Below are 15,159 nucleotides of genomic sequence, written 5' to 3' on the forward strand. Positions count from 1 at the left end.
TTTCAATAAATGCCCTTATACATCATCTGATTTCTTTCTTACAGAATTACTTGGTTGTCGTTAATATACTCTAACTTCAATCCTAATGATTAAGGATTTTCCAGAATTTTTTCTAGTAAATATTCAAAGTTTTTTCCAGTGAGGTCTTTATTTGACCTCAGACTATCAGCCAATTTCTCAACAATAGGCATTCACATAGTAGCCGCAAATCAGACCCCATAGGAAGGTGTATATTACAAAATGCATTAGCCGTGGACAGATGATTATAAAGTTGCAGCTATTCCTGTTTATCGCTTTGATGTAGTACAAGGAAGAAGAGATGTGTGATTTTTCTTATTAACAATTTTAATTAACTTTTAATTGATTTCTGGGAAGATAAATGGTTTCATTATAGCATCACACACTGAGCTCCTTGGCTAGATATTAAACATCAGTGCAAACTTCCTGACAAACTGCTGATAATAAGGGATTTTATGTTCGGTTATCTTGTCTAACATCTACATACTCATCTGTAATAGTAAATAAATGGAACCACCTTGCTTTGCCAGCCCATGTCACCTAACTTAAAGGACCTTTTTTATGCTCCTCTATTAATTAGGAGACGGAAAAGGAAGGAAATAGCATTTTGCAAACATTCCAGTTCCTTTGTCTCTATTAGGTGTGAGTCGGTTTCCGTAACATTTTTGGAGTATTTTCCTAAAGAATATTACAGCCTTTTATTCCCTGAGCATCAAATGTACATCCTTTCTTGGAAGCTGGGCACTCAGGGAATTAAGTTGTGGTGAACTGGGTCAAAACGTGTGTGTGTGTGTGCGCGCGCGCGTGTGTGTGCGCGCGTGTGTGTGTGTGTGCGTGCACACGTGCGTGCAGGAGGGCACACTTGACGTTGAACATATTAGTCAAATTTCATACTTCAGCTGGCTTCGAACTTTGAAACCCTATTATGAGGATGCCCTCCCTAACATTTATTTTTGACCCACCTGTTGAATAGGTGTTTGGATATTTCCTCTCCAGAAATCATCTCACTTTAGGATACAGATGGCTATATTTTGGAAAAATCCGATACATGGAGGGTCGTGAGACAGGTTCCTTCTGAAAGGACCCATGGTTTTGGGAAAAGAGTGTAAACCAAAAGTGATACAAAGAGGCTTTTGTTGACCATGGAATTCTGATTCCTGACATGACCTCCAAATGCTGGGCATTTTCCTAGAGGTGGTACAACCGGAACCCCGGGATTTGAATAATGGATGGATGTTTGGAGTTTCAGAAGTGAATGAGGGATCATCGTGGCAAGCCTTGAAGAAAATGTCAAAAAGTATATACTGAGTCCTAGGGAAAGGTGGAGACTTGATTTGACCTGTGTGTAGAGCTTGTACAGGAGAGTGAAGAGTGAGACGAGGCTGAAAATGCGGGTTGGAGTAAACCATGCCCAGGCATCTTGACTGCTCTCCAGAGTTTGCTCAACATGTTGAATAGAGAGAGGCTACCTCTCTATTGCTTGGCATTTCTAAATCTGGTGCCTTAGGTATATCCCCCCAGAGCGTCACTTTGTTCACTTAAAACAGTGATGACATGGGAGGAATTACGAAGTCATAAAACATATTACCTTCTCTTTCGTCTCAGTTTCCCAAATCTGTTTATTTGAACACAGACTTCCCCTCTGTCTTTGCCTCCTCTTACTTTTCCCCCTTAAAATCCATTCTAACATGCCATGAGTGTAGCATAAGGAAAACTCACACCCGGAGTTCCTTTATCAAAGCCAGGCCTGCAACCTGATATTTCATTCTCTCCCCTTGGCCTTTTCTATCAATTTCAGCCATTTGGAAAAGCCTCCCATTGGCCTGCTGAAAGCATATATATATATATACATATATATGTGTATATATGTATATATAGATGTGTGTGTATATATATGTATACATATATATACATATTTTTTTATGTTTTCTATATATATAAATATGTATATATACGTATATATATGTATATTTTTATGTTTTCTCTACCATTTATTATTTTACTATAGACCATTTTAAGAATCTCGACATGGCTGAGAGGATGCATCATCATGATAGACATTTTTTAATTTTTTTTAATGTTTTTATTTATTTTTGAGACAGAGAGAGACAGAGCATGAGCAGGGGAGGGGCAGAGAGAGAGAGGGAGACACAGAATCTGAAGCAGGCTCCAGGCTCTGAGCAGTCAGCACAGAGCCCGACGCGGGGCTCGAACTCACAGACTGTGAGATCATGACCTGAGCCGAAGTCAGACGCTCAACCGACTAAGCCACCCAGGCGCCCCATACGTTTTTTTTTTTTTTAAGTAGGGTTTCATGCCCGGCATGGAGCCCAACATAAGGCTTGAACTCATGACCCTGAGATCAAGACCTGAGCTGAGATCAAGAGTCGGACGCTTCACTGACTGAGCCACCCAGGCGCCCCACAATAGGCATTTTCAAGTGCGTCCTGGAGAATAAAAAGTCCATGCAAAGAAATATTGCATGAAAAGCACCATGGACACATTATTAAAAGGAGGCCTTATTCTTGGCATTGCTCAGTGAGCTGTAGCAGTAGTTAACAAATGGTGTGCCCCTCAAGATACTAGTAAGTATTCTGCTAAACAAGCAGTAGTGTGAAAGGGTCTGTGATGAAATTCCTTTGGAAACTGCTGTTAACACTTGGTGGGGTTTGAAGTTATCAACGACTAACCCTCTACTTCTAAACTCACCTACACAGGTCTTCTATGGATGAGACTGGAATTGTAGGCGTCCGTCGGGGAAGAGCTTGCATAGCTAAACAAGCAAACCATAGAGTATCTTTATAAATAGATCCTAAATGAGACAGTTATCCAATTCTTCCCGCCACATTCTCCACTCTCAAGTGAGAGAGGAGACAGAGCCAGGGCCATGGTCTTGCTAACCTGTCCTTCCTCTCAACAAGATGAAGCATGGGGGAGGAGGTTCCCATTCAACAATCCTAAATAAAGAAGACCTTTTAATCCAGCGCTTCTGTGAGCTGATGTGCGTTAGGAAGTTCCCAAGGGAAAACATGGTTAATGTAGCAGTTTGGGGAATGCAGCAGGCATGATTAGGAGGTTCTTTCTGAAATGCAAGTTTGCTTTTATATCCCAGTCTCTTGTCAGGGTGAGTGTCCTCACGATCCTCTAGACCAGCTCTTTGCATCATCAAGATGAAGTTGTTATCATCAAAAGGTGAGGTCTTTCTCAGGTCACTTGTAGGTACTGCGTCTGCATTGTTCCGATATTAATTGTTGGGTTAAATCTGTAATAATGTCAATTTACTTAAATTTACATGTATCTTAGTCAATGGAACAGAAAAATGGCATTGCAACTAGTTTAGAGAGAATCATTCCAAAGCTATAGTCTATCTTACTCATGTTATAATGACGATCTGTGCCACGTTTGTGAATTTTATTTCTGACATGCATTGCGGTAGGAAATGAGATTCAAACTGTTCTCCCACTTCACATATTTTATTTTATTTTATAGTTGAGAGATCTGGGACCTAGGGAGAAAAAGTAACATACCAAAGTTAGTGACATCAAAAAATAAGCTGGAAACACTGAAACCAATCAGCATTTCCACAATATAGCAGTCTCTCCTTATATAACAGTCATTTGCCACCTCAGCCTCCATAACCCCCTTGTCATTCTGCAAAATTCTATAAGTACAAAGGTATCCACTTGTTATCATGTGCTTGTTTACGTCGTGATAAAACACTACTATGGTCTTCTAAAAAATTCTGTTTTTCAGCATAGACCTGGAATCAGTGGTTTCACCAAGGTGATCAGAGTCCTCGATGCGGTTCTTATAATTCCACAGTTTTTGGTTTCAAATTCTTACCCACAATTGCAGAGGATAATAAAGCAAAAATCAAAGTAAACCCGAACAATAGATGTACAGTGAATAAAATACTCTAAGAAACCTTCCAACTACTACATAGAAGTGTGAATACACCCACTTATGTGTGCTAGTCTATAGCATTCATTTATGCAATGTGCCAGATGCTGTACTAGGAATTGAGCGTTCAGTGAAACCAGAACAGCCCAGACCATACTCTTATGGCTTACCTTGTGAAAAAGGAGAGAAGTTCTTACACAAGTAAGCACGCTGATAAAGAGATAAATTTAAATTATCCTAAGTGGCATAACCGACAGGTACTCGGAGCTCTCGGCCTGTGTGACGGGAGAGTCTAATCTCCTTTTCAGGAATCGGAGAAGACTGCTTTGAGCGAGTGGTATTTACACTGACACGTGAAAGATGAGTGTGAGGATGTGGTAGCCGGGTAGTGACAGCAGAAGCCGAGGTGGCAGAAGTTTCTGGAGAAGTTTGGGGGTTGGAGGGAACACAGTGAAAGCATTTTACCGAACCTCTTGCCCGTGGATGGTGAATTTGAATACTGCCCAAAGCACTGGAAATCATTGAAGGATGTTAAGCAGAGGACTGATGTCATTATTTCCCCTCTATAAAAGGTCTCTCTGAAGGGATGTAACTAAAAGAAAAGAATTAAGAGGTAATTTAGTTGGGGCACCTGGGTGGCTCAGTTAGTTAAGCTTCCAGCTCTTGATTTGGGCTCAGGTCATGATCTCACAGTTTGTGAGTTCCAGCCTATGCTGATGGCTCAGAGCCTGGAGGCTGCTTTGGGTTCTGTGTCTCCCTCACCCTTGCCCCTCTTCTCTCTCTCTCTCTCTCTCTCTCTCTCTCTGTCAAAAATAAATAATAAAAAAAGAGAGAAGTAATTTAGTAATCTAAGTTGTAGTCAGTGGTGGCTAGGACCAAGGTAATTAGGAATGAGATATTATATGTAGGTGAAAGCAACACATTATAGACAGGGATTATTTTGTAAATGACACTAGGTCTTGGACCTTGGTACTTAATATACCATGTATCACAGCCCACAACGGAGCCTCATATGTAGTATTAAACTTGCTTTCTCAAATTGTTGCATGAACGAATAATTGATAAGATAAATGAAGGAGATATCATAAATATCTACTTTCTTTCTTATATAACCTATTATGTTAGTAGGAGGACCATTTACTGAATGGCGATTGTTGGAGGTGAACAAGATTTGGACACAGAAGAAATCGAGAGTTCAGTCAGGAACATGTTAAGCTTCTGATTCTATGCTAGACAGAATAATGGCTCCCAAATATGTCCCACATATGAATATGTTACCCTGCATGGCAAAAGGAACCTTGTAGATGTGATGAAGGTTAAGGATTTCAAGATAGGAAGATTTTTCTGGATTGTCCAGGTGGGTCATAATTTAATTGTAAAAACCCTTCAAACTGGAAGAGGATGTCAGGAGAGTGGGTCAGAAGGTTGAGATGGAAGAAGAAGGAGGAGAGAGTCAAAAGTGAGAGGGACTTGACTCTCCATTGTTGGCTTTGAAGATGGAGGAGATGTGCCATGAGCCAAGGAATGTGAGTAGACTCTAAGCTGGGAATTGTCCTCACATGACAATGGAAAACTAGGTGGGGAAGCTCAATCCTACAACTCAAGCAACTGAATTCTGTCAACACCTCCAACGAGGAAAGGGAACTTCCCCGACAGCCTCCAGAAAGGATCACAGCCCTTCCTGTGCCTTGATTTTAGCCTGATGAGACCCGTGTTGAACTTCTGAAATACAAAGCTATAAAATTATAAACTTGTGTTTTGTAAACTACTCAATTTGCGGTCATTTGTTATGGCAGCCACAGAAAACTAACACAGATATGCATGAGGCATTCTGGGAGGTATCAGCCAAGCAGCCCGATGGATATAAAGCAATACATACACACACCCAACACACATACACACACACACACACACACACACACACACACACACACACACATACACACATACACACATACACACACACACACACACACAGAGCCACTTTATTCAAATTGAATCATTCTATAACACATCTTCCCTTATATGGATGAATAAAAACATATTTTGAACAGGGATCATTTAAAGTACTGGTTATATAAACAATTGCTTTTGTGATCTTAAGAATTCCCACAGACAGGGATGCCTGGGTGGCTCAGTCATTGAAGCACCCGACTCTTGATTTCAGCTCAGGTCATGATCTCAGTTTGTGGGGTCGAGCCCCACACCAGGCTCTGCACTGATAGTGCAGAGCCTGCTTGGGAGTCTCTCTTCCCTCTCTGTCTGCCTCTCCACTGTTCTCTCTCTCTCTTCCAAATAAATAAACTTAAAAAAAAAATTCCCACAGATAGCAAAATGTCACTGAAATTTCCACAAATGTTGGTGCTAATAAATAAGACCTATTTATATTATATTACTGGATTACATTTTTCTATTTACTTATGCAGTGATTTCAGACAAAAAAATAAGTGTTTTTCCCCCAAAGGGGGATTAGTGTTGTCATTTAGTTTTTCCTCTAAGTGACGAGCTTGACTAATTTGTCAATAATTTGTATGGCAAGTTCTAGGCACACAGTAAAAGTAGAAGAACATGTGTCTATGGAAACTCTTCAGGTCGTTCATGGTGTTTCTTCCTCTCTGGGCATTCCTGCAATCCCTCCTCCGTCTGTTCTCTGGTTTAGCCTCGAGGGGTAATGACCTCCCAGGGGAATTTTTGTTTGATGAGTCAAATGGACAAATCCTGCTGTGATGTCAAGTTACAAACATGGTTTTCACATCTTGGACTTCGCCATTTCAGACAAGACAGAAGCGTTCTGCAATGCCCCCAACACGCTTTGCTAGGGTTTGTAAAAGTGGAGGTACCTCTGCATGTGTACTGTTAAAGCACATCCTGCTGCATTCAGGCTTTCTGGACTATAAATGATTATTTGTGTCCCTAGCTCCTAATGCAGTCCAGTGTCTTGTCTTCCTTCCTTTCCTTAGCAACAGTTTGGGGCACAATTATATAGCATCTCATGGCTTCTAATATTTACTCCAGTTTCTTTGGAAAAAAGTAACACGAGGGCACCTGTGTAGCTCAGTCGCTTAAGCGTCCAACTTCAGCTCAGGTCATGATCTCAGGGTTCGTGGGTTTGAGCCCCATGTCGGACTCTGTGCTGATAGCTCAGAGCCTGAAGCCAGCTTCGGATTCTGTGTCTCCCTCTCTGTCTGCCCCTCCCCCACTCACGCTGTGTCTCTCTCTGTCTCAAAAATAAATAAATATTTTTAAAAATTTTAAAAATTAAAAAAAAGAAAAACAATAACAACTGTTTAACACAAAATGCACAGTAGCTGATAGTGACTGTCAAAATTTATATCACAATTGAGTTTGGATAAGATTATTTCTCATAACACTCTATTAGAAGAATGTTTACTCAAAATTCACACATTTTATTTGATGCAACAATTACCATTTGGAGATTGTATTGTAATTTCAAAGAAGAGTCCTTTGCAGGTGCTTTACAGTTACTACACTTATACTCCCATTTGGATTTGGGGGCAGATTTAATTTTAAATCTTAGTTTCATGTGTTCATTTATTCTAACCTTCATTAATCCCACAGGTATTTATTAAGTAGTTTTATACGTGAGACATTGTACTAAGAACTGGGGCCCTGTACATTGATTTCTTATGTAACTCTAAGCAAGATCATTAAATTCCATAAGCCACAGTCTTCTCATTTGCAAAATGGTACCAATTATATTTATTCATAAGAACATGGTGAGGATTGGGGCACCTGGGTGGCTCAGTCAGTTAAGCGTCCGACTTTGGCTCAGGTCATGATCTCATGGTTCGTGGGTTCGAGCCCCGCGTTGGGTTCTGTGCTGACCGCTCAGAGCCTGGATGGAGCCTGTTTCAGATTCTCTGTCTCCTTCTCTCTCTGCCCCTCCCCTGTTCATGCTCTGTCTCTGTCACAAAAATAAATAAATATTGGGGCACCTGGGTGGCTCAGTCGGTTAAGCGTCCGACTTCAGCTCAGGTCATGATCTCACGGTCCGTGAGTTCAAGCCCCGCGTCGGGCTCTGGGCTGACGGCTCAGAGCCTGGAGCCTGCTTCTGATTCTGTGTCTCCCTCTCTCTCTGCCCCTCCCCCGTTCATGCTCTGTCTCTCTCTGTCTCAAAAATAAATAAACGTTAAAAAAAAATTAAAAAAAAATAAATAAATATTAAACAAAAATTAAAAGAACACGGTGAGGATTAAATGAGATCATGTACATAGTGCTTGAAAAAAATATATATGAAAATTAATATATAAACTGCTTGAACAAAAAGTAATGTAGCATCTTAAGTTGTCATCTAGTAGGTTATGTTAAATTAATTAAAAACTAGACATGTGTTTCTTATTTTTGAATTCAAAATCATTAAAGAAATGGTGGTCCAGGAAAAATTCAGTATTATTGTAATATGAGTTTTCTGTCATAACATAATGTTGTTATTGCTAATGATACTATCAAGTTATGTTCTGGTCATTTTGAATGAAGAAAAATTAGTGAAACTATAGTATATTTCTTTTCATGTTATAGACTTTTGCATTACATCATCATTATTTTTTAAATTTTTCTCCTTAGAGAGAATATTCAGTTAAAAATACGCCATAACGTATCAACTACCCCTTCTAGCAAGGCAGCGTAACAAAGTATAATGTGAAAAAATCATGACAAACACACTATGTGAATTCCTTTGTTTTTAATTTCTATGCAGGCAACAGACCCTGATGCGGGAATAAATGGCCAGGTGCACTACAGTCTGGGCAACTTCAATAATCTCTTTCGCATCACATCTAATGGGAGTATTTACACAGCAGTGAAGCTTAACCGAGAGGTCAGGGACTACTACGAACTTGTCGTTGTGGCAACCGATGGGGCGGTTCACCCGCGTCACTCAACTCTGACGCTGGCCATCAAAGTGTTGGATATTGATGATAACAGTCCCGTGTTCACTAACTCAACATATACTGTCATCGTAGAAGAGAACCTGCCAGCTGGGACCACCTTCCTTCAGATAGAGGTGGGTGGAAGACGCATTAATTTCGTGAATTCCACATTTTAATATCTCCATTAGTGTCAGGTTGCAGATTTAGCAAATAAAAAATCAACACACCAAGTTGAATTCCAATTTCAGATAAACAGTGAATAAAGGTTTAATATAAGTGCCTCTCAGATATTACATATTGTATTTTATCTAACAACCTTACTTCAGGGATATACCAAAAATTAAGAGGAGAAAAGATACATTTGTAAGAAATCAAATAACATTTGTTAATAATTTTTTTAATTTATAAAATTAATTTTACATATTTATTGTAAAAATTGACAACACAATAGTCTATAAAGAAGAAGTTAATAATCTCCCACTTTGTACATCCAGGATACCCAGGATTAAATTTTTATATGTATTCTGTGACATTTATCTTTGTACTCCCACAATATCAAATAAATATTTTCATATTTACATACGTGCAAATACGCATGTGTGTATGCATATATCATATATATATATATTCAAATAAGTGTTTTCATGTATGTATATATGCAAATATGTATATATGCAGCCATATGCATATATATCTATGTATGTATATATTCAAATAAATATTTTCATATATAAATATATGCAGATATGCATGCATGAGAGTGTATGCATATATACCTATGTATGTATATGTAATCAAATAAATATTTTCATATTTACATATATGCAAATATGCATGCATGCCAGTGTGTGCATATGTACGGGTGCGTGTGTATATTCAAATAAGTATTGTCACATTTTCATATATGCAAATATGCATGTATGCCAGCATATCATGTATACCTATATATTCAAAAAATATTTTCATATTTACATATGTAGAGATTTGCCGTATATTTTACAAAAGGGGATATTGTTGAACCCATTGTTTTTACTCTCAGTGCTCTTCAGAAGTCTAACTGTCCTGTTTAACAGTGTCCCCACATCCAAGCCTGTTTTTTCAGTCCTCAGCTACAATACTACCAGAAACTCTGGACATTCTGATTCAGTACATTCAGTTGGCCCAGAAATCATTTTAAGCAACTGCCCCTTTAATTCTGACACAGACGGTCTACGAAGTATATTTTGGGGGGTGGAAAAAAATCTAGTCCTTCCTTGACCTGCCATCCACAACTTGAATGTTGTTAGCATGGATTTCAAGAACTTGCAGTTTTTTCATAATTCAACTCAATAAATATTTAGGCCAAAACATTAATCAATCTGAAAAAGGCAGGTGCCAACCAGGGAAAGGGCCCTATTTCTCCATTTATTCTTCTGTTCATCTATTCATTTATTCATCCATTTATTCATCAAGCGTATTTTCACTGTATATTGCATTAATTTATCCTCTGCTGCACTTGAGCGATTCCAGCTTGGATAAGACAGATTTCATGCCTTCCTGGGGTTTTCAGCTGGGTGTGGCAAACAGACAAGCCAACCCTAATTGCAGTAGAGGTTCTCAATGCAAGGGGCTTAAGAAATCACAGAGAGTTTAGAAATCTAGTCTTGAGACTTAGATAGTTTCTTCCTACATTGTGAATGGAGAAGCAAGTCAGTTTTTCAAGCAGCAGAAGAGAGATTCAAAGCGTTGGAACAAATCTCTTGAAATCCTGGGGGAGAGGAGACAGAGAGATGCTAGAAAAATGTATGGCTCCTTCTTCCAGTTTTCAGGAGATTGGGGTTAACCCAAACTGGAATGGGAAACAAGAAGGATTTTAGTTAGGAAAATGACACCATAAAATGTGTGCTTTCCTCGTATCTTCTAGTCATGGTGTCAGTAACTGACCGGGGGGCCAAGACATAAGTTCCCATGGCAGGTGCGAGCATGGCTGTGTGCACCTTCCGTCACACCTTGTCTCCCCTCTCCCCCCCTCGCCCCATCCCATTGCCTCCACCAGAGCCCATAAGTTCCCATAGCAGGTGCGAGCATGGCTGTGTGCACCTTCCGTCACACCTCGTCTCCCCACTCCCCCCCTCACCCCATCCCATTGCCTCCACCAGAGGCCATAAGTTCCCATAGCAGGTGCGAGCATGGCTGTGTGCACCTTCCGTCACACCTCATCTCCCCACTCCCCCCTCGCCCCATCCCATTGCCTCCACCAGAACCCTCTGCCTTCTGTGCTAGTCCTGCAGGACCCACAGCTGGCACACACCATTCCCAGTTCTGAACACCTTTTAGCCGCCATGTCCCTGCGTGACTTCTATTTTAGTATTTGTTTGCTTGTTTTTTCCCCCAGAGACATTAACCTGCAGGGCAGGATTTGTGTCTTGACTCATCTCGGGCTTTCATGCATAATAACTGCTCAATAAATGTTAATTAAATGGAGTATAATAGGGATCTTCAGAAATGTACTATAGGATCTTTGTAAGGAACAATTAGTACTTCTATTTTCTTAGTTTCCTTATACTCCTTTAATACTCTATTATGTGTGTGAAAAACACTCAATAAAAATTAATCCTTATTTAAAATATTATTTTTCAAGGTTATGCAATTAGCAGGAAATAATAAAAATTTATGACTATATTCATCTCTTCACTGTGCTACGATTCTTTTCGTTAGTGATTTTCCAGGTTAAATAAATGTAGTAGTTAAGATAAAAAGATGATAAAGAGTCATGGGACTCTGTCTCCCTGTCTCTGTTTGTCTCTCTTTCTCTCCTTCCTCTTTTTGATAAGTTACTTAACAAAAAAGCTTTTCTTTAAAACACGTCTTTTGAGGCGCCTGGGTGGCTCAGTCAGTTGAGTCTCCGACTTCGGCTCAGGTCACGATCTCACAGTCCGTGAGTTCGAGCCCCGCGTCAGGCTCTGGGCTGATGGCTCAGAGCCTGGAGCCTGCTTCCGATTCTGTGTCTCCCTCTCTCTCTGTCCCTCCCCCATTCATGCTCTGTCTCTCTCTGTCTCCAGGATAAATAAACATTAAAAAATAAATAAATAAAATAAATAAATAAATAAATAAATAAAACACGTCTTTTGATCATCATGTAATTCGTGTTGTTGTAGGTACTGACACATGACCTCCATCAGGCTTGTCGTCCTCTGGTTTGGGAGCACTGCCGATATGACCGTCTTTCTGCTTGACTTGTTACAGGCCAAAGATGTTGACCTCGGAGCAAATGTGTCTTATCGGATCAGAAGCCCAGAAGTCAAGCACTTTTTTGCACTACATCCGTTTACAGGAGAACTGTCCCTCTTAAGGAGTTTGGACTATGAGTCATTTCCAGACCAGGAAGCAAGCATCACTTTTCTCGTGGAGGCCTTCGATATTTATGGAACGATGCCACCGGGCATTGCTACTGTCACAGTGATAGTGAAGGTAGGGAACACAGGTGACTCCTGGTTGCCTACTCCATTCTCTCTACGGAGTCTGTAGCACACCTGAGTGTCTGGGGCAACAGTTCCTAACAGCACGGTAGTACCAGACCCAGAGCAGAGGTCATCCCTGTGAAAGACCTGAGGAAAAGCCGCGTTGTTTACAGTGTAGAAGATACATTTGCATGAAACTCTAAATAAGAATTTTAACACTGGCTGCCTGAATGTCCCCTTAGTTCTGGATTCTCAATCTAGTTACAGTCTCTCCAGACTACAATTCAGTCCAAAGTTGACAACACCAGGAATAATCACTTCGTCCAAATCCTCCAATTTAAAAGTTCTAAGAAGAAAAAGGGTACTGAAAAAGTAGGAGTTCGAAGGCCCAAGAACTAATTAGTTTAGTTCATAAGCCAAGATTCTGGAACAAAATCAGGCTGGGGATCAGCTGGAACTGGGGTCAGGATGTGGCTCAGCCATGTTCAGGGTCTGAGACACTGAGGACTTTGTTAGCTGTTCCAGATTTCTCATCCCATCCATCGTAGCAATCTGTGCCAGGTGCCTGCTTGAGAGAGCCTGGTATCTTGTCTTTGGGGATTCTAGTGATTTCTAAGGCAACACCTCTAGAAAAAGACAGGAGGAGGGATTTGTCAGTTCTCAATTGTTAGTGTATGTGAAGGTCACCTGAGCCGTGGGCTCCACTGTCAGATTCCTCTGCTCCTTCCCAAAGGAGCACTTTTCCCAGGGGAAAGCATCACAGACGCTTTTCTGCAGATGGATGTTCGCTTCCAGTGAGAGAAACTTAGGTTCTGAGGATGATTCCAGTTCTATCCATAGAGGGCTGTACGTATACAAGGTTACAGAGAACACAAGTCATAAGTACGTAAGGTCATAGGCAACTTTTCTATATGTTCATTTTTGTTTTTTTGTTTTGGGGTTTTTTTGTTTGGTTTTTACTATGCACATTTTTGTAGGGTACTGCCATGTGTAAATGGTAGAGTAAGAAATATTCCCTTTTCTTGAATTTTTGTTTGATTGTTTAACCAATAACGAATCTATACTACTGGTTTTCTTAGGCAATAAATTACTGATATGAAAACATAGAAGATTGTTAAAGAGTGTGCCAAAATATAATTAGCATGACCTTATTTACCATGTAGGTAATTGCTGTAATGTTCTTGGCTGTAAGAATCTTTGGGTCTTGGTTTTGTCTTTTTGTTGCTGGGTGGATAATCTTGCGATCAGAGAGAGACACAAAAATTATTCCACTGTTCCTTCTTTACACTTGACCTAGCTTATCTGCTGGAGCACACGTGATATTTCTTCCCTGGGGTCCTGCTGTCTCTTCTAAACTACACTGGGAAGGGGACACATGTCCCTTCCACTCGCAGATGCCTGGAAGCTCTCTGGAGAATTTTATTAAGGTTTGAATTCCTTCCTTCTCAGGCATCCACAATGGGTTTTTGCCTACTTCTTCCACTTTGCATCTCTCTAGCCTAAGAAAGTTATTTTATTTAGCCTAAGAAATTTAGAGATCTGTTTACAAAAGCACTTTAGGACCATGGCAGTGTTTTGGTTACAAAGATGTGTCAATAAGCCCAGAAACGAAGACCAACATGAGCCTGACCTAAGTGAACTAACCATGTGGCAGAAAGACTGAACCAGGTGAAAAGTTTGGGCCATGTTACCCCACTTGCCTGCCTCTGCGGTTTGGTGGAATTGACCAGTAAAAACATTTAAAATAGCAAAATGGCCACTTATTGGCTGTTTTGAATCAAAAAGGAAGAAAAGACTTGCTGCTCATGACCATCTCCCCTGATGGGATGGCCTGCTCTCAAGATGGGTGTGGTTCATAATGGAGAGTTCTTTTCTTTTTTTTTTTTTTTTTTTAATGTTTATTTATTTTTGAGAGACATAGAACAAGCAGGGAAGGGGCAGATGCAGAATCTGAAGCAGACTCCAGGCTCTGAGCTGTCAGCACAGAGCCTGATGCAGGGCTCGCACTCATGAACTGTGAGATCATGGCCTGAGCCCAAGTCGGGCTGAGCCCCACAGGTGCCCCAATAATGGAGAGTTCTAAACCATCACAGACTCTGACCTGCCTGTTTTGCATTCAGCTTGGATTGATTTGCTTGGATTTTTTTTTTTTTTTTTTTGATAGAAGTCATTGGAATCAAATGGGGTCCAAACATACCATCTAATCAAGCAAGATGTGTTCTAAGTAAGTCTCATTCTCTGTCTGGGACTGGCATCTCTAAACACGCATCTCAAGCTGCCTGACCGCTCCTTTGTTTTAACACTTGGGTGTCATTTCTGGCTTCCACGTCGGCTTTCACATCGGAAAGGTTTTGCTCATCGATGGACTCGCTCCTTCAGAAATAGGAGAGTGTCGACCTAATTTTTGTTGTCTCAATTGCCTTATCTTAGAGAGGTCAAACATTTTCATGGTCAGGCCTTCCTCACCTATACAAAATTATTTCTGATTTATCATACTTTAAATTTTTTTTTAACGTTTATTTATTTATTTTTGAGACAGAGAGAGACAGAGCATGAATGGGGGAGGGTCAGAGAGAGGGAGACACAGAATCTGAAACAGGCTCCCGGCTCTGAGCTGTCAGCACAGGGGCCCGATGCGGGGCTCGAACTCACGGACCGCGAGATCGTGACCTGAGCCGAAGTCGGCACTCAACCGACTGATCCACCCAGGCGCCCTGATTTATCATACTTTAAAAACAAAACTTAACCAACCAGTATTCAATTGTAGACATTTTCAATGCCACTTTCTTCTTTCAAGGCGATGCAAGCATAATAACATTTGCAGAACGTTTCCCCAAATGCAGGCTGACACTCGCCTGTCTTTCTTCTGGTCACTCAGGTCTCAGATGATCACAAAAAGCTTTAAAACTCTA

General features: G+C 40.5%; 1 protein-coding gene across 6 annotated transcripts in view; it reads left to right on the forward strand.

Moving 5' to 3' along the window:
* Positions 1-15,159, forward strand: part of PCDH15 (protocadherin related 15) — an 836,749-nt gene that overhangs the window by 627,742 nt on the left and 193,848 nt on the right. For all 6 annotated transcript variants that reach the window (XM_042907891.1, XM_042907887.1, XM_042907888.1 and 3 more), the window contains 2 exons: positions 8,636-8,941; positions 12,033-12,257. In XM_042907891.1, the coding sequence (XP_042763825.1) occupies positions 8,636-8,941; positions 12,033-12,257 (531 nt within the window). The remainder of the gene's footprint in view (positions 1-8,635; positions 8,942-12,032; positions 12,258-15,159) is intronic.

This window comes from Panthera leo, chromosome D2, assembly GCF_018350215.1.
Source record: "Panthera leo isolate Ple1 chromosome D2, P.leo_Ple1_pat1.1, whole genome shotgun sequence".
Taxonomy (NCBI): domain Eukaryota; kingdom Metazoa; phylum Chordata; class Mammalia; order Carnivora; family Felidae; genus Panthera; species Panthera leo.